Genomic DNA, 27,015 nt, shown 5'->3' with positions numbered 1-27,015 from the left:
TTTGAATACCGTCGATGGCAGTTTAACTGAAATTACAAATTATGGTGTCTCATCGAATTGTGTTTATATAAAGTAAAATTATATATATAAATAAATGCAAAAGTCTGTACCGGATCAAGCAAATTATAAAATTTTAAAGAAAAAATAAACAACATTACATGAGTTACATAATATTTGCCTACCGGTTTCGTTTATTACTCATCAAGGCAAATAATACAATATATACCGGTATATAGTTATTATCTACATGTGGCCCCTTTCGAAAGAAGGGCCAGTCATTATGAGATACCTTTGTCGTGTGCATGTTTAATTTCTTAATCCTGTATCTAAGTGCGAGCCGTCAGATATGTAGGCATTCTGTAAGCATTTTAACTAGGTGGCGGCTAACTGAATGACTCGTAGAAGCAGTGTTCGAACAAATGATCCGATGTCTATGCAGGAAATACTAATAGTAAAGTATCCAGTGATGAACTTTATGACTTTCTATCATGATGTTTTGTGTTCTTTTCGTGCTCCACACTTCCTGAACATCGCAAGGGGAATCTGACTGGCTTTTACTTTATTTTGATTGGACCAACACTTACCTAATCACAATTCACAGCTAGTTGTTAATGATCAATATTCAAGCCACTTCCTCTAAAACAGATTCTATCTTTTGGAAATGCACGAGCTGTTTCAAATAAACAAAGAGGTTTATGAAAAAAAAGTTTCAGCTGATATATATTTTTGATTAAAGTTGTTTACAAGTGAGTTTTGTTGCGTACTTCCTTAAAGACCACATTATGTAATCAAACAATTTATTTCTATGTAAACGGAAATTATTTACGGCTGCTTAAGAGTATAAATTTGTTTGCTAACCATCTAAAATAATAGTCCGGAATAACCACGGTGAAAGTAGCGATTGTCTTGTAAACGAAATAGGTTAAGGTAAGTACAGACTCATTTTTTATATTTTATATTAGTTTTCTAAAGCGAATGTAACTATATTTTCCTAAACGTTTTCCTCTGGTTTTGGCGAAGATAAACGTGTTCATTTAATGCAAATAATTGCAAAAGGCTACTTTTAGAGTTACAATCTTCATTTAAACTCGTCTAAATTGAGTACTTGGATATGAAATAATTAAAAAAAAATATAAATAAAAAAGTGAATTTATTTGTGTTACAAAGTTTATATGGTTAGAGAAAATATGTGCATATAACGTTATCAAAATTGCCACATGATACTTGTAAGACGTGTTTTCTTATTTTAAAATGCTCGCACACACACATATGCGTAACTTTTCCCTCGAAATGACAGTGATAATTTATTGATACATAAATCACAAAGAAAGCATATTTTTCTATAAATGTGTCTTGTGATAACCTATAACATAATCTGTCTTCGTTTAAAGTAAATAGTTACATGATTGTTTAACATTAGACAAAACACGATAAAATATTTTACGAAAAAAAAATCACCAACTTTTTGCCAAAGTTTTTATATTAACGAATCGAATGACAATTTTGCCTAAAGAAATAAAGATTCACATTTCAAATTCGATGAAATGATTCCTAGTTTGTAAATTACATATAAAAACATGATTAATATAATTATTAAAAAAAAACACAAATGAGGACAACATAAATCGAGCCATATAATAAGTATCTAAGATATATTTTGATGCCAATCCTCCAAAGTAATAATCACTTAAAATTTCTAAGGCGATGAAAAAGAAAAGTAACGAAATATAAGTCTCGCTCGAATTTTCTTGTAGGAATTTATCAGGTTTCAATAGTATATAACTTAGGGACCGTAACTAAAACAAAGCTGGAGCCGAAAATAGCTCTTTTCTAAAAATTTTGGAGTAATGATCCTTTATGGTCAGTTTAAAGGGCTACAAATTATACGGCAATTTAAATCCCATCCATATTAAGCAAATTTTACTATTAGACCCGAAAACAAATGACTGATGACACTCTAAGTAAACACTGTGTATATATTTGAGAGAAACTGATGTGAATTGTAAGAACCAGTTTTCTGAGTGAAATGTTATGCTATCTTGATTATTTTGGGAAAGGCATGTAATTCTCATAAAACTTCATTGTAGTTTATCCAAAGCAAAACATGTTTTTTACCACTAAGCATTGCAAAACATTCATGATTACTTAAAAGGGATATGCGTAAAACAATTAATAGGTCACAGAACAGTGTTTCGAAATTAAGCAACTGCCAGGTTCATATCAAGAAAATATTTCAAAGTAATTGTGAAATTTCTTTTACATAAATTTGTCAATTATGAGACACATTTTCGCACAAGGTTTAGTTGACTAAACTTTAAAAAGATAATTACAGGTTGAAAGAGAATTGAATAATTTAAATAAACGAATAATTTGAGAAACGTATTTTTCTCTGATGAAAGTAGCGCATATAAACAACTTTCCTGTAGCTTTGCAATAGCACAGAATAATGATTGGAAATCAAATTTTTGAAAGGTATCAAAAACGAAAACATGTCGTTTCTTTTGAGTCAAGATGGTTTATGATAACTCAACAGATGCATTTCAGTAATTCTGTACCTATACATTTACTGGCACCTTTTCGACAGATTCAAATATATAATACATTTTAATACAAAACTTCTGGAATAAGTAGCAAATTGTATAAAATTAAATTACTTTTAAAAAGTAGTTTGTTTTCAAAATTTAAAGCAAATAGGATATATGCATCTGTGTGCATCACTTAGACGGCTGCTTCAATAACGTTACTTATTTATTGGAACACTTTTTTAATATATTTGATACAAGTACTTAATACGAGGCATTTCAGAAATGACTTTGAGTTGCGGGTTCCTCTAAATGCAGGATGTATGTCAGAGTGAACTGGTATTGCTGTCAATTTATTATATGAAACCTAGCACAAATGTACCTTGTAATCTTTTGATTTGTAACAGGAGCAAAGCCAAGCGACTTAGAAGATGGACATTTACAAGCTTTTATTTGCCGTTGTGTTAGTCTGCGTCTTAAATGAAGGTATTTGAACGAGGGCTGTTAAAGAATAATGTAGACTTTGCCAATAACATTTATAAGCTTTACTGTGCTAAATGATAAAAATATATTACCATTATTCAGTGTTTCTACTTTCTGATTTGATGTGAATATGACAGTATTGCAATATATCACGTCTCCTCGAAAACACTCACTTACTCGGACCCGTCGCAATGTGATAGTTTTTAACGCCGCTAATGACGCGAATGATAGTCTAGTGCGTGGCATCTTTATTTCTTTTCAAAGTCACGTGCCCATCACCGATATGTGTTCGAGTCTCACTCGGGTGCATTATTTCATCACGGGTGGCCACCTGGGTAGGACCACCCACCTTCCGTAAACCAGCTGATTGCTTCCTCACATGAAGAATTCAAATCTTCGAGTGAGACTCGAATCCACATCAGTGGTGGGCACGTGATTTATTTGCTACTTGGTACCTTATAAGGCTGTATACTATGTGCAACTGCATACAAAAATTATAAAGTATAAAAATCGTATGTAGTAGATAGGACCTTTCACTAAAATGATCGTAAAATAGCGTATATATGTACAGTAAATTTCTTGAATAACTTTATCTGAATAAATATTTGACAAACTGTACTGTCAGTATTTAAAAACTTTACCTCTGAGATTGCAATACAGCTCGGAACAGTTTCAGTGAGAAATTTGTAAAACAAAATAGAACAGTTTTTTTTTCAGTTTTCTTTCAAGTACTGTTTTTCACTTACGACACCTCAAATAGTTTTTATTACTTGTGATAAACAATGACTTAGACATCATTTGTTGCTCAGTACAAAAAGAATACAGTAAAAAGTCGAATGCACCTAAACCAAACATCTCAGATACGTTGCGCACCGAGAGTCGTTAGTCTTAATCCAAGGCGCCATGGATTAACGGTTAACGTTAGGTCACTGATGTTTGGTTTTCTTCCTCATCTTAGAGCTGCGAATACTTTCTACCACTTGAAGACCAGAGCACAGCTAACAAAGCTGTTTCTAAGCTTATGCGTCATTAAATTATAAATTTCACGTTTTAGCTCAAGTTTACGACGATATGCCGTGCGCTATCAGCTACAATGCTCTGTTTAAACATTGTTTTCTTCGCCTAAAACGTCCAAAACGTAATTTCGACGCATGTCGCCCGCACTCTAACGTAATCACAGGTATAGCAGTTGCCTATCAATGAGATCACCAGTATTGGAATTCATATATCGAGGGTTCAACGCAATAAGGGCGTATCTACATATAATAACTATATGTAGATACGCCCTTATTGCGTTGAACCCTCGATATGACTGATATAAAGTTGACTGTGCCAATCAAGCGTAACCACTGCAGTAAAAACGTCCTATGCGCTCTCCTATCAGCAAAAAAACAAATATTACAAATGTATAAGACCAAATAGCGAGAAGATTGCGAATTACAATGATCTATTCATTGTTCTTTACATAGGTAGAGGAATCTGACAGCAAAAGTCTACGTTATTCCTTATAATTAATAAGAAACAAACCAGAAATGATTAATCATACATAAATTAGTACCAGAAATATGCATTTCGAAATACAGGAGTTATATTTATTTAGTAGTCAGTTGAAAAAAATGTAAATATTCGGGGAGTTCATGAAGTATATATGTTAATGAAATGTTGTAAGAACCCTATGTTTAATAAAAGACATTGGCTGCATCGATATCAAAGTAATGAAATACCAATGTTTGTTTTTTAATCATCTATATTGCTCTCTCTCCAGATTGTTTTTGTATTGTAATGCATATTGAAAGGAAAGCATGTTTGATAGTTCTGGAGTGCAACCACTTCATATTTCAAATAATTAATTTATATCAAACTGACAGGTTTAGCATGGTGGGGCGGAAGTAGAAGCAGCTCATCTCGTGGGGGCTCTAGCAGAAGCAGCAGCGGATCTAGTATGTTAAATCATTTGATATTCTATCAAGCCATGATGCTGTCATGGTGTCATGCTATGGTTTTTCCACCAAGTTACATGCCATGTGCACCTACCCCCGTCAAAACAATATTCTACGATGGCTCTACCAAACGCCTGGCTATGAGGCCTATCCAAGCCATATGCTATGTTACTCTTTCTTAGCCAAATAGAATGGAACATGCTATGGTACGCCTACTGTGCCATATTACATCTTGCTAATACCAATCTATATGTTATGGTGCTCCCATCAGTACATATAACATAATGCCCATAATACATGATGCCTTGTCAATGCATAATACAATGGTGTACCTACCAAGACCGATGCAATGGAGCTCATGTCAAGAAATATCATATCTTGCCTTACCAGGTGATATGTCATTTCCATATGCTAAAATATAACACATTTGTATATAGTTTTCTTACCAAGTTATATGCAATGATGCTTCTACCAAGCAAATTATTGTGTTCCTATTTAGCCATGTGATATGGTGCAGCAAACAAGCCATATGCTATTTTTACTTTATTGCGTCATTTGTTAATAGTATGCTGCGACAATCCATCCATATTCTATGAATACATTATACTTCAGTTAACCATTTAAAGAGCAAATTTTCTTCAAATTGTAAGCCCTATTCCATGTAATATTTTGTTTTAATACTTTTTTAGGCTCAAGCCGGCGAAGCTCGGGATGGTGGGGTAAGAATGTAATAATATTTTATTGATAAACGCGCACACATAAGTATTTAAAGTTTTGTTGCTACATCACTACTTTAAATAGAATAGTAGTAGAAGGAATTATATACCTTTGTTTACAAAACTACTGAAACGTTAAATTATACAAAAGGGTCATAATTGCGCTCTAAAGATGAGACAGGAGAAGTAGCTTACACTTGCTCGAAGTGATAACTGTCTCACATACTGAAAATGTTACAAGCAATGTCACATGCAGGTACATAAAATGATTATATAACTAGCACAGGCCAACGAGAGTGATATCAGATATTGTAAACCTGAGATAAATATTAACACCCAATGCCTCAACCGAGGGTTTTATTATTTTTCGAAGGTTAGCGATCTGCTATATCACCCGGGCAGGTCTGTGTTAATTGTTTAATTATATCAAAATTCACATCTCCAGATACTTGCCAAACGGAAAAGTTAGTATAATACGAATCTTCAATAGCAACGCCGTTTGTTTTCTCGAAAGATGGTATAATACTTCAAGAGAAAGATTTCATTATTTTGGGGTAGGGAGATCATACTGTAATCGACTCATTTAGAATGCTTCTCTGCACTTTGTGTTTTGGAAATGCAATTATTACACTTTGATCGAAAATTAGTATTCAAAATTATTCCCTGTTGATCTTTGGAAATTCACATTGAGTGTTTACTAAAGGTATAATAATATTGTATGTTTAACAGAATTCAACTCTTTTCCAGGTAGACGCAGAAATCAACCATCAAACCCCGCTCGTAAGTGTTATTTTATTTTCAAAAAAAAAACCGTGCTCTCTTATTGGGTTAAAAATGAATATCTTGTCATTTGGTATGGACCAGCTGTAAAGTTCTTTCTATCAAATACCTAATGTTGATACTACAGACGTTTTACATCTCAGTGTTAGATGTACATTATACAATAAAATTTATGTAAACGAATATATTAATACAATAATCAAACAATACAATTTCATTGTCTGTTGTGAAGGAGTACATGTAGCTTTGATTCAACGAAAGAAGTTTGTCAGTTGATTAAATGAAATAGCTGTTACATTATTTTGAAAGTATTGACGAGCAGAGTATGAGATATTATTACAGGTGTACATTACTTTCTGCATGGATATGGTTGAAGTATGGCAGTGTTACATTTTCGCTTCATAATACTATAAGATGGAATCAAATAATGTTTCATTAGGTCGTCTATAATTTTGGAACATGAAATTTTTACAACTGTAATTCTCGACTGTAAATCAATTACAGCTGTAATTTTGAGATCTTAGTGTGTTACAACCCCAAATTTCAGCTGTATTTCTGGTCATCTTACAGGTCTTTTGCACATGTAAATTTTGAAATACAGGTCATTGAAATACGTATTACAGCTGTAAAACTGGTTCTAGATTCATACAGGATGCGCCTTGGGTGTAAGATCGTTCTAAATCAATCAATTCATGTTTATAATATTATAAATGTTATCTACCAAAAGTTCACTGTAAGCTCGTGATTTCGTTCTAAACTACAAGAATTTCATTCAGTATTTTACGTCTTAAAACACTGCGAAAAAAGAGTTAATATACGGGAGTGTACGGGATCCCGTATATTACCCATATACGGGAAGAAATACGGGAAAACTAAAATACGGGCGTGTACGGGGCTTGTATATTTAAAAGTCCGTATACTAATAAAATACGGATTTCCGTATACTATGAAATACGGAATTCTTAGTATACGATACCCCGTATATTATTGAAATACGGGAAATTCTAAAAAGGGTTATTCTGATCGTATACAACACCGTATATTCCCGTATATGTCTGGTGTACGGGAATACATAAATCCGTATATTACGAAAATACGGGACGTATATTTCCCGTATATGTTTCATATACAACCCCGTATATTTCCCGTATATTCTGGATATACGGGATATGTATAGTTTGTATATTTCGAAAATACAGGGATTAAATTTCCCGTATATTCTTCGTATACAACTCCGTATATTTCCCGTATATCCCGGAAATACGGGATTTAAATAATTTGTATATTTCGAAAATACGGGACGTATATGTCCCGTATATGCTTGGTGTACAACTCCGTATATTTCCCGTATATGCCAGAAATAGGGATTTAAATAATTGTATATTTAAAAATACGGGACTTATATTTCCCGTATATTCTTTGTATACAACCCCGTATATTTCCCGTATATTCTGAATATACGGGGTATGTATAGTTTGTATATTTTGAAAATACAGGGATTAAATTTCCCGTATATTCTTCGTATACAACTCCGTATATTTCCCGTATATGCCGGAAATACGGGATTTAAATAATTTGTATATTTCGAAAATACGGGACGTATATGTCCGTATATGCTTGGTATACAACTCCGTATATTTCCCGTATATGCCGGAAATACGGGGTTTAAATAACTTATATATTTCAAAATACGGGATGCAATCAATATGTGTAGTGAAAATTATATTCTCCGGCCATTTCAAAGGTCAAACGTTTCGCATGTTTTCGAACTTGTACGTGTATGTAGAATGAATGCCAATATTGAAAGAAAGAAATGTTTAATACTAATATGACATGAACTGAAAAAGCATTCACGGACCAAAACAGGTATAAATTTAAAATCAAACATGAATGAATCCATCATTTCATCTAGCGCGTTCCCGATTTATTTTAACATTTAATCTAAATAGCCGATTGAGAAAAGAAAAGGATTAATCAATTCATCCCTATTTATTTGTAGTGATAAATACATCCGTTGATCATCGCCATTGTAAAAATGTAATGCAAGCATAAAGTAACTGTTTTCCAACGCTTGTGCATACAATGCAAATATTTATAGAAAAAAAGAGGAACTAATCCATTTATATTTTGTACTGAAAAAGTATATAAGACATGTATTGATACTTTACTTATGAAATCAATTCTAATATTTTTACAGACGAAAAATAATCGATATAATGTGTCTGCGTCCAAAGATTCGAACAAACGCCTTTCATATGAAATATTTTACTTTTTCTGTGCGCATGTGTTAGCTACCACGTGCGTATGTGGTAATTCACACGTGTGCAAGTGACAGCACGTTATACTACCATGTGCCCATGTGATAACTAACACGTGCGCACGTGTTAGCTGATCAATGAAAAAGCGTGAAAGATCTGCAATTTTTCTAAATGGATGTCTTTCATAAGGAAGTGTTATTTATAGTTAGCTGTAATTTACGAAGTAAGTGTTTCTTGTTTATGAAAAAAGGCTGATATCTCGATTAGTTTCGTTGGTAATATTTCACGTTCGCACGTGTCAGCTAACAACTGCGAACGTGATAGCTATCATATGCGAACGTGTTAGCTAAGGTAGTTATTACGTGCGCACGTGTTAATCAACACATTCGCACGTGGTATCTAACATGTGCGAATGTGGTGCTAACACGTGTGCACGTGATAAATAATATGTTTCCTATGTCCCATCTATTCCACTGTAGTATACACTGTGGCAGACTATTTTATTTCTCGTGGATGTAGGGTCCTTTAGTATTGACCTAGCACATGTGAATATTTCGTATATTTCCATAAATTCATTTTCAATGTCCAAACAAAAATAGCGATACAAATATTACATATATAATTCTTAGTTGATATTATACTATCGCATGTGCAGGTAGCTGGGCGGCAAAGCGTTTAGCTGCCAATATCAGGATAGTGGGTTCGAGTTTTGGCCATACCTTTTCCCCTAAATTTATTTGCAAACTTTCCACTTATTTGTCAAACGCACCGTGATATTTATGGTCCATTTATCAAAAGTTATCATATTCACCCGTTGTAAAAAAAGTCAATTATTTAAAATATTCTAGACAAAAAGAAAGACACATTACCAGCCACAAGCGTACTAAAAAATAAATACTTTAAGAGAAAAAATAAAATTTATAAAGATAAAACAGGTAGCGATAATATCACATTACTTTACTTTAAAGCAATGATAACCGTGGTAACGTGGATGGCGTGACACCGATTGACTGTATAAAATACAAATATTGCTTAAAATTAACGAAAACGCTCGAAAAATATTGGCAAAGATTAATGAGTGCCTTTCATTAAATCAAATGATATAAGCATTTACACTGATTTACTCATCTCCACGAAAACAAACTGTACATATAATTTCTGCCGAACAGTTTTACTGCAACATTAATTGATAATAATTGTATGCATGTTGAGCGCAAATAACCAATCTGCGCTATTTACCAAACGCGCAGCGCATATAACAAATTTTTGTACGTTGGTTATATGCGCAACGATTTACCAATCGTTGCGCAGGATAAATTTAACCTGCCCGATTTACCAAATGCGCAGCGCAAATAACAAATGTAACTTTATATATCAGAAATTTGCATTTCGTGTTTGATAAATCATGCATTTGGCCCAATTTATTAATAAATATAATGTCAAATGCTGAAATATCTCGGTACTTAAATTATGTGTCATAAATTTGTTTCTAATCAGAAATTCACGGCAGTCGGTCCCAGGTTTCAATACCTCCAATCTTATACAAAAATGCAAAAAAACCCAAACATGCGTGAAGGTGTGATTTCCTCCAGTTTGAAACGCGTCGTCCCCTGTATGTTTTAGGCTATTTTTATAATTTTCTACTTCACCCAGCACACAGCAAAATATCGTTTTTATTATTTTGAAATATCTTGAAATTTCCCAAGAATATTCTTTCTACCAAGGGGAGCATATCTCTCAACATGTCTAAGATAAAAGATGAAATAGAAAATGCCCACAGAATTAAAAGAAAATTCTTACAGATCTTATCTATAATTTTTATTATTATTATTAATTTTTATATTATATTTTTATTTTTTTACTACAAAATCGATTGAATAAAGAGTAGGGCCTTGATTACAGACTAAAACTATAGAGTTTTTTACCAAAAACTAAATGGACTATAAGTTAAAACCTGTAACTTACGTGGGGGGTCGGTCCCCGCGCTAATAGCAAAGTTTGAATTACACTGTATTCAGATATTTCATTCATAAAACATACTTTTAGTAACAGAAAATGAATAGAAAAAAGTGATTTCCTGTCAAACGAGAACGAAATATTTCATTTTTTTTCTGCGCAAGATGTGTTCTGCGCTAATAATAAATCTGGAAAATTTCTCTGATAACTTGAATATCTTTTATAAATCATATATAACTTTTACTTGATTAACGATTACAGACTAAAACTATAGGTTTTTTTTAAAAAATCAAAATGGATCTATAATGTTACAAACCCGTAACTTCTTGGGAGGTCGGGGCCGCGCTAATACAAAGTTTTAAATTACACTGTATTTCAGATTAAATTTCATTCATAAAACATACATTTAAAGTAACTTTCAAATGAATACTGTAGAAAAATGAATAAAAAAGAGTGATTTCCCGTCATAACGAGAACGAAATATTTCATTTTTTATCTGCGCAAGATGTGTGTCTGCGCTAATAATAAATCTGGAAATTACTCTGATAACTTGAATATCTTTATAAATCATATTACTTTTACTTTGATTAACGATTACAGACTAAAACTATAGGGTTTTTTTTACAAATCAAAATGGATCTATAAAGTTACACCTTAACTTCTTGGCAGGTCGGTCCTGCGCTAATAGCAAAGTTTGAAATTACACTGTATTTCAGATATATTTCATTCATAAAACAAACTATTTATGTAACTTTCAAATGAATACTGTAGAAAAATGAATAGAAAAAGAGTGATTTTTGTCATAACGAGAACGAAATATTACATTTTTTATCTGCGCAAGATGTGTCTGCGCTAATAATAAATCGGAAATTACTCTGATAACTGAATATCTTTTATAAATCATTTAACTTTTACTTTGATTTACGATTAAGACAAAAAAATAGGTTTTTTTTACAAATCAAAATGGATCTATAATGTTACACCTGTAACTTGCGTGCAGGGCGGTCCTGCGCTAATAGCAAAGTTTAAATTACACTGTATTTCAGATATATTTCATTCATAAAACATACTATTTATGTAACTTTCAAATGAATACTGTAGAAAATAAACAGAAAAAGAGTGATTTCTGTCATAACGAGAATGAAATATACATTTTTTATCTGCGCAAGATGTGTTCTGCGCTAATAATAAATCTGGAAATTACTCTGATAACTTGAATATCTTTTTATAAATCATATTAACTTTTACTTTGATTTACGATTACAGACTAAAACTATAGGGTTTTTTTACAAATCAAAATGGATCTATAATGTTACACCTGTAACTTGCGTGGCAGGTCGGCCCCGCGCTAATAGCAAAGTTTGAAATTTCACTGTATTTCAGATATATTTCATTCATAAAACATACTATTATGTAACTTTCAAATGAATACTGTAGAAAAATTAATAGGAAAAGAGTGATTTTCTGTCATAACGAGAACGAAATATTACATTTTTTATCCGCGCAAGATGGTGTGTCGCGCTAATAATAATTGGAATTACTCTGATAACTTGAATGTTTCTCATAAACTATGTTAACTGAAACTCTTGCGCAGATAACAAATGTAATATTTCGTTCTCGTATGACGAAAATCCCTTTTTTTTCTAATTATTTTCTACTCTGAAAACATTTTTTAAGAAGTTACATAAATGGTATCTTTAGAATTGAAAAATGTTTGAAATATCGACTCATTTTAGATTTGCTATTACGTAAGACCGACATCCCGCGCAGGATACAGAAGTAAAAAATATTCATTTGGCAAAAGCTACAGTTTCAGCCTGTAATCATAAAAAAAATGAAAAGTTAGCATGGTTTATGAAAGATATCATAGTTATCAGGATTATTTCCCGATTTTTATTAGCGCAGGGCAAACACATCTTGCACAATAACAAATGTAATATTTCGTTCTCGTTTTGACGAAATCACGCTTCTTTCTATTTTTTTTTTTACTCCGAAAACATTTTTGAAGTTACATAAATAGTATCTTTTAGAATTGAAATATGTTTGAAATATCAACGTCAGTTCAGAAATTGCTATTGCACAGGAACAACATCCCGCGCAGGCTACGGATGAAACATATATTCAGATTTTCAAAAACTACATTTTTAGATTTAACGAAAAAACAAGTAAAAGTTAAAATGGTTTTCAAAAGATATTCAATTATTGGAGTAATTTTTAGACTTCTATTAGCACAGGACACACATCTTGCACACCTACAACATTAAAATTTCGTTCCATTTTGAGGAAATTTTTTTAGTTATTCATTCATTTATCTCACTATAAAACATTAAACAATTATATAATATAAAAGATCTGTAAGTTCGTCTTTTAATTTGCTTATTTTTGTTTTATTTTAATCTTGGCCATGTCAAAAGATATCTCACGGCGGTAAAAAGAATTGCGCTTTTTCAATTTTGATGAAAAGAAAAGCGATATGGTGAAATGTGGTAAGTGTGTGGCAATTCAGTCGTTTGTAAGTCTCCTTTAGTTCTATATTCCCGGGATAAAATGACTGCGTGTGATCGAATGAAGTAAAATACTTTAGTTGTAAAAAGAATAAGAGGACGATGGGCTATCCGAAGGAAATCACACCTTCACGCATGTTTTGAGTTTTATTGCATATTTATCAATTGCAGGTATTGAAACCGGGTGACCGACTCCCATAAATTTTAAATGATGTTGAAATAAATTTATGACACTTTTTTAAAAAACCAAGATTTGCAATATCAGCCCTGTAATTTAAACAAGTAAAAGTTAGCATGGTTTATGGCAATATGCAATTATCAGAGTAATTTCCAGATTTCTATTAGCGCAGGATCGAAAACCCGCACAGGCTAGGCGTTTAAAAGTTAAAAAAAGTATAAAAATAAATAAAAAAAATACTTGTTTATTAAATATACTTGGGATATTTGTATCATTTTAACGTTTTTTAACACCTATGACAAATGACTCTTAATACCGTCGTCAAAAAGAAATTTATAGGCCATAAACACCAAGGGACGTGAGAATCTCATTGAAATTACCGCATAAATACCTCATTTACTTAAAAAAATGTTTTTCTTTTCTTACAAATTCACACCTTTACGCGTGCCTGATCACCGTCAGTTTTTTCAATTTTATGTAGCCTACAAGTCTAACACTCTAAGGATATTCAATTTTATCGGAGATATCATTCTATGTTAAAAGCGCAGACTCAATTACCAAACGCGCAAGACAGTTTCCCTGCGCTATAAGAAATATATAAGGTTGCCCGATTTACAAATCGTTGCGCAGATAACAAATTGGTTATTTGCGCTGCGCGATTTACCAAATGCGCAGATTGGCTATATGCGCGTAACATGCATATTAACTAAATCAGATAGATAGCCCATGTACCCTAAGCCTGGTAACCCAGTCTGACAATTTCTAACATTTTTCTACCTGCAAATTGACAATATCAGAAACTCGATGAATGCCAATTTACACAAATTAGCGCAAATTAATTGGGATCTTTAATGCATACAGATATTAGGTATCCAATCAGTTGAGAACACGCTTCGTCACGCTTCGCGCATTCATATATCCCGAAGCGATAACATCTGGCTCAAGTGACCGCACGCGATAATCTGTATTGCATATTTCAGAGGGAAAGGAAGTCACGAGTAAGTACTTATTTGATTTATATGTTTTAATTTTTAAACTGATGTTTTTTTTGTGACAAACCAGACCATGAATTATATTTCAATTAATCGGAAACACGGGTTGCTTTTTATTGCTTTAACAAATTCAGAAGCGTCAAAAAGGTCAGTTTAATTTGTAATCTTAATATAAAAAAGAAATTCAGAATAGCCGTTAAGTAGTTCATTCATTCATCCATTCATTCGATTGATCATTTCTTCACAACTAATCATTTAACTATTATTTCATTCATTCTTTCATCCGATAGTCTACAAGGATGTCAGTCACCAAATGTTGATGTTGCAAGTGTTTGAAATAAAAAAATATCGTGCAAAAATCATTTTATGAATACCATTGGGGTTAAACGAGATTAAAGTTGAAAGGACAAAAACAACTCCAGATAGAAGTTTTATTTCGTAGAAGCTAGGTAGCCGAGGCTAGCTTTAAGAATGAATAAGGCGGCACGCACGTTCAAACATTCGATTAAAACTGGAATCTCGGAAAAGCATTAATAAAGTTAATAATTACAATCTTTTATTTTTAGAAAATGGGTACCGGTTATCTGACAAAATAACGCTTTTTTTCTAGATGGCACTTTTGCAAAAAATTACAACATCTCTTGCCTCTGTCTAGAGAGAAAATGTTTTTCTCTGCGAAAATATCAGTGTCAGTATGAAGAAATTAATACTATTACAGATTATTTTATCTCTACAGACTTTGTAAGTATATGTAAGCGGTTGTCATGCGTGTTTTTTTTTTCAAAGTATTATATAAAAAAGGTTGGTAATAATAACAATTTATATTATGTAGTATTTGATTATTAATCTGAAAGTTATAAGAATTTTATAGTGACCTAAAATACATACATACTATAGATTTTTTGCATTACCAATTTTTAGTAACATCTTTAAAACCGATAAAGCGGGAGAACAAATAATCCAATTTGTCGATTTCCGTACAAAGTGTTGTTGTTGTAACACGGGGTAGGGTGGGGTGAATCGATAACTAATAGCTTTGGTCATTATATTTTTTATCTGATGCATTTACAGGCAAACGGTTTACAAACGATGTACTTGAATAATTTTAAATTAATATTAAAGTGAAATGCGGAACAGTCGAATATCTATATAATACTTTATTTATTGTCAAAATAAAAGTAATATTTAGTAATATGAATAGGTAATCTAACATATTTAAAATCGTTACATATTATACATCTAAAAAACATTTACTTTCAGGACCATACGTGTACAAACAATAAGTAATTGCTCACTTAGTTTGTTATTTTAAATCGATTTTCAACGGACCATTTTGACATTTAAACAAATTAAAGTTGACGATATTTCCGATTGACTGTATTTTTTCAGTTCTCTGTTTTACGCCATTTTACAGATGTAAATCTTCGAATATGACCACAAACGTCTTTTTTCAGCAGGGCGCAAATGATGTACTTAACAGGTTAACCATAAAACCATAAAATTTAAAGTACCTATCACTTGTAGTAAGGGGGTTTTATCATATTTTTATGACCCAGATTGAAACAACACTGACCGGATATTTCTTATCCCCAGGCAATATGTAATACACAATGAAATTTAAAGGGTGATTAAACATTGACACAATTAAATTATCTTATTTTAGTGTAACTGTATGCAATCTTGGGGTTAAAATAAATTTAAGAAATAACGCAATGTTAAACGAATACTAAAAAAGGCACTGGCCTCCAGATCGTCTGACAAGAACAGAAATAAAATATATAATTGAGCCGTGCCATGAGAAAACCAACATAGTCTTAGTTTTCGACCAGCTTGGATCGAGACCAACCTGCGCATCCGCGCAGTCTGCTCAGGATCCATGCTGTTCGCTAACAGTTTTTCTAATTCCAATAGGCTTTGAAAGCGAACAGCATGGCTCCTGACCAGACTGCATGGATGCGCAGGCTGGTCTCGATCCATGCTGGTCGCAAACCCACTATGTTGGTTTTCTCATGGCACGGCATTATATTTGTTTAGATATATGGATATTAATGGTGTATAATTATGCTACGTATACTGACAGACTATAATGTTGCGGAAACACATGAGAATTAGATATTTTAACTAAATTTACGATAAAAATTGTATATTTAACGCGCATTAAACACTAAACCCTCCCTTGCGTTATAATTGGTAACGACAGTGGAAAACTTCTTTATTGCCGCTGCGGTCAGGGTTCGTTTCCCGGGGCGACCACATGTCATTTATTCGTCATAATTTTCACATCATTTAATAGATATAATTATCATATCCATGAATTGCAAGAGTCGATTTTTTATTACTTTTAATGCTGCATTTTTTTTATTCCAGGTTACAAAAGAGTTGTTTACTGGAATCAGAAAACGGGACGACTATTTATTTCACGATAGAGAATATACTTATGTGTGAAGTTTCTACTAGTTTGATCAACAGATGCAGACAGACAGCCCGGATGAGCCATTCGTTCTCAGTGACTTTCGTAACAACAGATAAAAGCTTATACTTATTGAGATCAGGAAACTGAATTTCCATGTGGTTCATCATTTGTAACCTGCTTACATATCGTGTTCCAGTACAGAACCAACATGCGTCTTTTAAAGTACATCTTCGGACTTAGGAGGGTGTACTGCTCTTTTTAGAAGACGGCAAATCGAAAAGCCTAAAGCGGTAATCAGCATTCATGGGAATAACGAAAACATGTACAGACAATAGTAAAAAGAAGTGATACTCAATTGATTTGTTGAGTCAACCGCGCAGAATTAAATGTGCGAATTGCTAGTTTTTCAATCAGAAATGAACATATAATAATATAAAGAAATGCTTGATGTTATTGATTACTCACATTTTAATTCTGCTTATTTCATTTGGACAAGAAATGAAAATGATTCATAACCGTTTGAAAAACTGATTTAAAAAGTATTTAAGTTGAATAAAATGTTAGTTTAATCTGACATGTCTCCAATTAATAACAATATGATTTTTTTCTCATACCTGTCTTTGTCTTGCTATTTTCTAACATACCGTATTCTGCTGTAGGTATCACCGACATTCATTTTGTCATGTTTCAGTGTGTGCCCATATACAGAATCAGTTTACATAAAAGAAAAATACGGGATTTGTATACTATACATGCATATACGGGAAAAGTCTGGTAAATGTATCTTTTAGAAATACTGGTCCGTGAATTACCCGAATACGAAAACCAAATTCAGTCTAAATGTGACACAAATATGGAATCTGTATACTCTGCATATCTTGCATAAACGGGGAAGACCTGGCTCGTATATCAAAAAACTACAGGTTCATATATCCCCGTATATCAGATGCAAATACATTCCGTATATGACACAAGTACGGGATCCGTATATTGCGTATACCATGCATATACGGGACTAGTCCGTAGCCCGTATAATAAAAAATACAGTTTCGTATTTTCCCCGTATATGACACAAGTACGGGATCCATATATTGCGTATACCATGCATATACGGACTAGTCCGTAACACGTATATCAAAAAGTACAGTTTCGTATATGCCCCGTTATGACAAAAGTACTGGGTCCGTATACTTAGTATATCATGCGTATACGGAAAAAATCCGAAGCCCGTATATTAGAAAATACAAGTCCGTATATGCCCCGTATATTAGATGCAATCACAGTCCGTATATGACAAAAATACGGGATCCGTATACTACGTATATCATGCGTAAAACGGAAAAAATCCGAAGCCCGTATATTAGAAAATACAATCCGTATATGCCCCGTATATTAGATGCAATCACAGTCCGTATATGACCAAAATACGGATCCGTATACTACGTATATTCGGAATATACAGGCTCGTATACGTGTTCCGTATATTCTAAAATACGGAAAGTATACGGGAAAAAAGTCTCAAGACCCTTCGAATACATGAAAATGAAACTTATGTTAAAGCAGGACACGACTAAACACCATTTCTAGGACTTTTAGGAAAGTTCGTATATTGCATATATACGGGAAATATACATTTATGTATATTCGCGTATACGGATCCCGTATATGCATGACAAATATAAAGGACTTCCCGTATACTAGATGTTCCGAATACGGGATCGTATATTAGGTCCGTATATTTGTAATATACATCCCGTATACGCCCGTATTTTCGAAATTTACGGGACCGTACACTCCCGTATATTGACCCTTTTTTCGCAGTGAAACCAGTATTCCGAAAATAATTTAAAAGCCTACATGACAGCAATATTTCTTTTAAACTTGAGCTAAATGCTCCTGAGAATTTTGGTTTTGGTATATTTTTTTTTTCGAAAATCAAGATGCATATAACAAAATTTTGTAGCACTGAAAACATGTACTTGGATTCCTGAATATTAATCTTATAGGTATTATTACGTTTTATGATTTAAGAAACAAAGTAAGAAAACGGAGAGAAGGCAGTATTTCAAATATTAGCAATGCTGTGAGTTTCGTCACCACATGGATATTTTTTAAACACTTTACGGTAATTGGGCCATATCTTTCACGTTTTTACATGTGACATTAGAGCATTACTTTTTTCTACTTGCAGCAAAGCCTCAGCCAAAGCCAAACCCTCCAGCACCTGCTCCTGCACCGAAACCCAATTCTGAAGGTATTGAATAAGCACCACGCCTATATAAATACAATTTCATTACGCTATATTCACCAAAGAAAAGAAAATTAAAACAAAAAAGTACTTTTCCAGACGTTGGACTGTGAAAGAGGCAATGAAAATCGTATTTTTTAATATGTTTTGATATAGATTGTCATGATTTGTACATTTTATAAAACAGGATATAAAAAAGTTTTGCAAAGTCCTTCTCGCAGTTTTATTTAAATGGGACGAATAACGATCTATGTGTTTCCCCTGTAAAAGAAGGAGAAATGCTACTTGGCATTTTTCCTGCCAAAGCCGCAGCCAGTGTCGTATCTCGAATTTAGTAACTTCATGGATGTTCAAATGAAAACATGAAATTTTATTTTATTGTCTGAACATTATTCTATTTTTATTGCCATTTCAGGTTCTGGAAAGCACAATTCTGGATGGTGGTTTGGTAAGTGTTCAAGTAAAGTTAACTGTAGCTGAATATGTAAGAGTATGTGTCTCAAAATGAATGTTTTCCATGGTTGCATTTTTTGCCGATTTCTTCTCTAAAAGTTTTAATATTTTTCATAGAACTTGCATTGCAGAGTGCATACTATAACAAAATCTTTTCTCATATTCTCATTTTTCTCATATACGCATTAGATTTAAGCAGTAACAAAGTTTGCACTCGTACTGCCCTTAGCAATAGATTAATCATTATGCTGCCATACAGAAATATTGGTTGGATTCCATAATCATAATATATATATATATAAACTCTATACTTGATTCTTTATTCTTATTCTTTTTTTTTTCAGGCAGACGCAGAAACCAGCCATCAAAACCCGCTCGTAAGTTTTATTTCATTTTCTAAAGTGACTTGTTGGGTCAATGAAGACGATCATTCAATGGTAAGCTGTGAACGAGTACTTATATCTTTGATTCAAAGACAGCTCTTATTCCCTCAGTTGGTAACTTGCAACGGTCAATGCCTTTTCTGAGGATCTTGTCGGTGTGAAGAGGGAATTCTATTACTTTACCTAAAATATGGATCTCCTGTAATTTGCACCCAACTTCATGATACTATGGACTGGAGTCAAATAATGCTAGATAAACGGATACAAAGTGTTAGAAATAAAATCTGGAAATTAGATCCCTCGGAAGCATCGAGAACAAGGCAAACAGTGAAAATTGCAGACTCGGTTTGATTGAGTCTGTTCATGGGCAGTAATGGAAAATGCAACACTGCCCACGCCCCCTAGCACCGGCTTAAGCAGTATTCAATCTTCAAATCTAAATGAGTTGAAATCAATGATCCCGAAGGACCAGAAAATATAACAACACTGAGATGAAGTCGGGGCGACATTTTACGGCCGCCACACAGCACTTAACACCCGCTGTTTTGAAGTAAATAAAATCTGGAAATTAGATCCCTCGGAAGCATCGAGAACAAGGCAAACAGTGAAAATTGCAGACTCGGTTTGATTGAGTCTGTTCATGGGCAGTAATGGAAAATGCAACACTGCCCACGCCCCCTAGCACCGGCTTAAGCAGTATTCAATCTTCAAATCTAAATGAGTTGAAATCAATGATCCCGAAGGACCAGAAAATATAACAACACTGAGATGAAGTCGGGGCGACTTTTTACGGCCGCCACACAGCACTTAACACCCGCTGTTGTGAAGTAAATAAAATCTGGAAATTAGATCCCTCGGAAGCATCGAGAACAAGGCAAACAGTGAAAATTGCAGACTCGGTTTGATTGAGTCTGTTCATGGGCAGTAATGGAAAATGCAACACTGCCCACGCCCCCTAGCACCGGCTTAAGCAGTATTCAATCTTCTAATCTAAATGAGTTGAAATCAATGATCCCGAAGGACCAGAAAATATAACAACACTGAGATAATTAAACAATTTAGTCAATTTATATTTTGAACATAACTAATATCTACAAATATATCATTGTAAGGTCGTGTTTTCATTCTAGACTACAAGATAGGTCCATTTCAATGCCATATCTTATGTTTTAAAATCAAAATTCATGAAACAATTTTTATCCCTACCTGTCAAAATATTCCGAAACCACCTCAATATTGTGTTTTATGTATCAGTTTCCTCATCAGACTGGACTACTTTTTTCCTTCTAAAACGAAACTCCAACTGAAAACAAAATTCCAAGAGAAGAAAATCTTAGCATTGATTATTTATCAAAAGGTATGCATCAGATCTAAAGCGTACTTCCTAAAATGAATGAAACAAAACTGCATGTAATTACAGTTTACGAGGATCAAACATACTTCAATGTATGATGCACTGAACATATTTCAAAAGTCTTACCAAAATAAAAGTTTATACAAAAAAAATAAGTACAAGTTGATCATGAATCATTTAACATTAATGCATCTGATCTGGAGAAACCATTTGAAGAAAGAAGCACTCAGTGTATGAACCTTGGCAGTTTGACATCTAAACGTAAATTTATTATTCACTTGTATTATTCTTTGTCTTATAAAAAATGAAACATAACATTCAACTTAACAATACTATAATATTGGTGTTATATTATATTGTTATATTTATACCAGATGTAAATAGCGCCCTTTTCATGTTAAACACATTCAAAGGCGCTTTACATAATTATAGCAAACGCAGCCACACAGGGCGCGAAATTCATCCTCTACTAGTACAAACACAGAGCGATCTGACCAGAGGGACAGAGTGAGATAAAGCCCCCAGAACAGATAGAGAGGAATTATATTTAGATACAGGCTGTCCGGCTAACTTAGTCTTGCTCTTTGCGAATAGACAGTCTGGTTCTTTAACGTACCCGGTGTATAGCACCGATACACGCGAAACCGTCTTTCCTGGGAAGAACCAGTACAGGCCTCTTAGTTAGGTGGGAGACACTCAAGAACATCTCAGAAATTTCCAGTGCCTGGATCGGGATTCAAACCCCGGACCACTGGATTGACAGTCAAGCGTGTTACCACTAGATCACCGGCCCACCTATATTGGTGTGGATCTTTTTTGTCGAAAATCAAGATGCATGTAACAAAATTTTGTAGCACTGAATACATGTACTTGGATTGGTAAAGGTATTATTATGTTTCTCACTTTAAAGTAACGAAGAAGACAACAGTTCAAATATTAGCAATGATCTGAGTTTCGTCACCACAAGGATATTTCTAAACACTTAATTAAACCATATACAAACGCATACTCTTTCATGTATTCGAGCGTAACAGTTTTCTACTTGCAGCAAAGCCTCAACCAAAGCCAAAACCACCAGTACCTGCTCCTGCACCGAAACCCAATTCTGAAGGTATTTGTTTGCTCACACTTGTGAAATATTTTGAATAAGCACTACGCCTATATAAATGCAGTTGCATTACGCTCTATAATTCCTAGGAAAGAAAATTAAAACGAAAAAGTTGGATTGTGACAGAGGTACTGAAAATCGTGTTTGAATATGTTTAAATATAAATTGTCATGATTCATACCTTTTATAAAACAGGTTATGGATATAACAATAATGTCTTCCACAGTTCTTTTCGTAGTTTTATTGAAATCTTCTAAAGTTTAATAGGACGAATTATGATCTATGTATTTCGCCTGTAAAAGAAGGCGAAATATTAGGTGGCATTTCTCCTGCAAAAGCCACAGCTTGTGTCGTATGTGTTGGTAACTTTAGTCTTCACGGATGGTCTAGACTATCCACTAGATTGATGAAGAATTAGTCAAAACCATTCAACTTTTGTATTTTTTCTTTTATTTTATGTAATAGTGACAAATGTCAGTCTGTTTTAGAGAATTTTTCAGAGAACTGATCGTAATATATGATATTGGACATAGAATGGCTATATTCACAATTCTAAAAATAAAAAATAAAAACAAAATGATATATCATAGTCTATGAGCTAGTCTATGGATTGCCATATAAGGTTGTGATCTAAAAAATGAAAACATGAACTTCTATTTCATTGTCTGAACATTATCTTATTTTCATTGCCATTTCAGATTCTGGAAAACACAATTCTGGATGGTGGTTTGGTAAGTGTTCATGTAAAGTTTAAGTTAATTGTAGCCGAATATGTACGAGTATGGGTCTCAAAATAAATGTTTTCCATGTTTGCAAATTTGTTGCCGATCTCATCTCTAAAAGTTTTAATATTTTTCAAAGAACTTGCTTTGTAGAGTGCATACTGTAACAAAATATGTTCTCATATTCTCATATTTCTCATATTCTAGTTGCTAAAATACGCATTCGATTTAAGCAGTAACAAACTTTGTACTCGTACTGCCCTTAGCAACAGTTTAGTCGATATGCTGCCATACAGAAATATTGGTTGGAATCCATTTTGTGATCATGTGATCATATATATAACTAAATTCTTTACTTGATTCTTTATTCTTTATTTTCAGGCAGACGCAGAAACCAACCATCTAAACCCGCTCGTAAGTTTTATTTTATTTCTTAAAGTGAATTGTTGGGTTAATTAAAAAGACGACGTCTTAACGTTTGTTAAATATTGTAATGTCTCAATGTCAGAGGTACATTTTATTTTTTGTCAGCCAAGAAAGCAAAATGTTCAAGGTCAGCTGTGAACGAGTACTTAAAGCTTTGATTCAAAGACAGCTCTTATTCTCCCAGTTGATTACTTGCAACGGTCTATGCCTTTTCTGAAGATCTTGTCGGTGTGAAGAGGGTATATTATTATTTTACCTGAAGTATGGATCTCATATAATTTGCATTCCGCTTGATGATACTATAGACTGGAGTGAAATAATGCTAGATAAACGGATACAAAGTGTTAGAAAATTTAATCAATTTATATTTAAAACATAACTAATATCTACAAATGTATCATTATAAGCTCGTGCTTACAATCTAGACTACAAGATAGGTCCATTTCAATGCTACATTTTGCGTTTTAAAATCAAAATTCCTGAAATAATTCTAAATCCTACCTGACAAACTATTCCGAAACCTACTCAATATTGTGTTCCTCGTCAGACTGGACTACTTTTTCTGTCTAAAACAAAACACCAATTGAAAACAAAATTCCAAAAGAAGAAATTCTTAGCATTGGTTATTTATCAAAAGGTATGCATCGGATCTAAAGCGTACTTTCTAAAATGAATGAAATATACTGTACGTAATTATATTTTACGAGAAGTAAATTCTGAAGATCAAATATACTTCAATGAATGATGCACTGAAGACATTTCAAAAGTCTTACCAAAATAAAAGTATATACAAAGAAATCAAGTAAAAGTTGATTATACAGGATTTAACATTAATGCATCTGACCTGGAAACCGTTTAAAAAAAGAAACAGACAATGTTTGAACCTTGGCAATTTGACATCTACAACGTATTCTTTGTCTTAGAAATAGCAACACATAACTTCTCGATTTTGTCAGATTATTCATTCAACTTAACAATACTGTCATATATTTCAATTCTAGCCAAGCCAAACACTGTACCAGAGAGGAAACCAGCATCGAAACCCGAAACAGGTAACAACTATATAATATGTTTCTTAAACTAAGGCATGAAATGTCATGCTGTACAGGTGAAACATTAGTGAATTTTGTTATGAACACGTAATGTTGTTACTGTATACACCTTATTGTGTTTGACTGTAATATTAATACAACAGTGTTATTGAACTGAAATGCAGATTGTTAAAAAAGATTTATATGTCACGGTACGAACTTAGTCACATGAGGAAATATGTGTGCAAAACAGTTGGTTAGAATTAGCTCAGTCAGTAATGCCCTCGCCATATAAGCGAGGGGTCCCGGGTTCTAGCCCTGCATTAACTGCACAGTTTTCTATTGGACCGTGGCATGCTTGCTTGGTCAGTCTTACAATGCTTAAAATAGTGTGAACCTCCCGAATTCGAGGACGACTGTCTAATATGTTGAGATGTCAGCAAGCTCAGTCGGTAGAACACAAGCCCTGTAAGCGAGGGGTCCCTGATGGACTGTCTCACCATGTGACATTGACAACGCGGTATTAGAAAGAATATGTGCGAGGCAGTTAGTTAGCTTAGTCGATGGAGCAGTCGCTATATGAGTGCCCCGGGTTCGAGCCCATTCCGAATCTAATGCACATTTTTCTCACTTTGTGAAATGTAAAATAAAGTTTTCCTGATTATCTGTATTTGGTATTTGGTCTCTTTTGTTAACTCCGTCTTACGCCGAAACATACTTCAGAATTTAGAAAGTACAGTTATTTACAAATACCTGTAAGTACATGTGATTTCTTGAGTTCTACACAGTGTGTATTCATAGCATTCTACTGCATTAGTCGCAGTTAAAATCTGACATTAATTTAGCAATAAATAACATTAACTGCAGTGTTTGAAATATGTATATTTTATATATTTTTATTTAGATATGAAGAAAGTGATAGAAGGATATGAAGGGATGAATTTAAAGGCATACGATGCTCAACCGAAAAATCCAAAAGTTCATGACACGACCATAGGTAAGTATACAAGTTACCTCCCTTATCAATTTTGACAAACTTTCTGAACTCTATTTGCTCGTTCAATATTTATAGTACTACAATATTTAGACTCAAACGATGAATTTAATTTCTGAACTGTAATAATTCCGATAAATAATCTGCGGTATTAAATTACTCTATTAACTTTCATATATTGCATTTTAAACAGTTTCGTAAGATATTCTGAAATCACTGTAATGTTATATCCCTAGTCTATGTACTGCAATATACTTTTACATACCAATGTAACATTTTAAATAACAGTGTAATAGGCAATGTCATGCAAATTCGAATTCTATTTAAATGCCTGCATGTCATTTATATGTCATGTAAACTCTTCTGTTCAGTTAGTGTGAAGAACAATAAAAGTTTACTTCAATATATACCTCTGTCTAAAACGCATGATTGCATTCTAAAACAATAAAGAATTTGGAGCAAAAATAAAAAAAAAGAAATAAACATGAAAAGTAAAATTTTCAGGAATAGGGTTTAATTTAAACAGACCTGATGCCAAGGAAACGTTTGAGAAGATCGTACCTGGGGTTGATTTCAACAAGGTCAAGTCTGGAAAGCAAACAATAACGGAAGACCAAGCTCGTGCTCTATTCGATGTAATTCAAAAATTATAAATATAATGTATTTTCCCAATAGAAGTATCATTTTCAAGAAAGCAAGTATACTATGATAATTATGTACATGTTGTTTTAACTATAATGAGAAATAATTTTATAACAGTCTTCACGCAAGTCACGTTGGCTTACTAGTAATTAGGGTTGAAAGTCAGTTGAATTAATCAGTTGAAAGTTTTCTTACAAAAAAGTTCTGGATGTGCTATATACCAGTAATTCAGTCGAAATTTGCAACATCAGAAAATTCCATTCACAGCGCTTTATAGACGTTTAGCGCCACTGTTACAAACTTGTGTACAAAGGAATAGTCGAGTTTCAGAAATGTAATTCTTACCTGTCGTTCAGTATCTACTCTTGTTTTAAATTAGATAAATATTAAAGCCATAACACAACATTCAAAATGCATATATGTCATACCCGTATTGGCCTAACGGTGTACTAATTTCTTCTTTATGCTATTTATCAGCATGATATTGACAACATATATGAACCAAGAGCAAGAAATAAAGTGGGAAAAGATGTTTACGACAAACTGCCGTCCAATGTGAAAACAGCGCTCGTGAATGCAGTATACAGGGGAGATCTAGGACCCAAAACAACAAATTTGATCAAGCAGGGGAAATGGGATAAAGTTGGGAAAGAATATCTTGACCATGAGCAGTACAGGAACGCGGACAAGCTTGGGATACCTGGGGTAAAGACAAGAATGGACTGGAACAAAAAGCAGTTTGATACCATGATAAAACCAAAAAGCAAATAAGAATATAATTTGTAACAGAGTAGGAACAAAGAACTGTTTGATACCGTGATTGAACAAGAAAAATATAATCCAGAATAATTTGATTTGATTGATTGATATTGTGGAATTATATGAAATAAAAATAAGCGAACGCATTGGGTC

At 33.3% G+C, this 27,015-nt stretch overlaps 1 protein-coding gene across 3 annotated transcripts; it reads left to right on the top strand.

Annotated features, from left to right (window-relative positions):
- The first annotated feature begins 621 nt into the window (after positions 1–621).
- LOC123540755 (uncharacterized) lies at positions 622–27,015 on the top strand. 3 transcript variants are annotated; one of them, XM_053527021.1, is made up of 15 exons: positions 625–927; positions 2,930–3,008; positions 4,874–4,945; positions 5,635–5,664; positions 6,409–6,441; positions 18,934–18,996; positions 19,406–19,438; positions 19,788–19,820; positions 22,229–22,291; positions 22,987–23,019; positions 23,392–23,424; positions 24,438–24,488; positions 25,372–25,464; positions 25,966–26,096; positions 26,581–27,015. In XM_053527021.1, exons 2-15 carry the CDS (start codon positions 2,954–2,956, stop codon positions 26,872–26,874), a joined length of 1,017 nt encoding a protein of 338 aa, XP_053382996.1. In that variant the 5' UTR covers positions 625–927; positions 2,930–2,953; the 3' UTR covers positions 26,875–27,015. The 3 variants fall into 3 exon arrangements, with proteins under 3 accessions (XP_053382998.1, XP_053382996.1, XP_053382997.1); XM_053527022.1 differs by having other exon boundaries at positions 630–746; XM_053527023.1 differs by lacking the exons at positions 18,934–18,996; positions 19,406–19,438; positions 19,788–19,820 and having other exon boundaries at positions 622–927.

Source organism: Mercenaria mercenaria, chromosome 16 (assembly GCF_021730395.1).
Source record: "Mercenaria mercenaria strain notata chromosome 16, MADL_Memer_1, whole genome shotgun sequence".
NCBI lineage: Eukaryota > Metazoa > Mollusca > Bivalvia > Venerida > Veneridae > Mercenaria > Mercenaria mercenaria.
The sequence above is the reverse complement of the archived record's forward strand: the minus strand, read 5'-3'. Positions and strand labels throughout refer to the sequence as shown.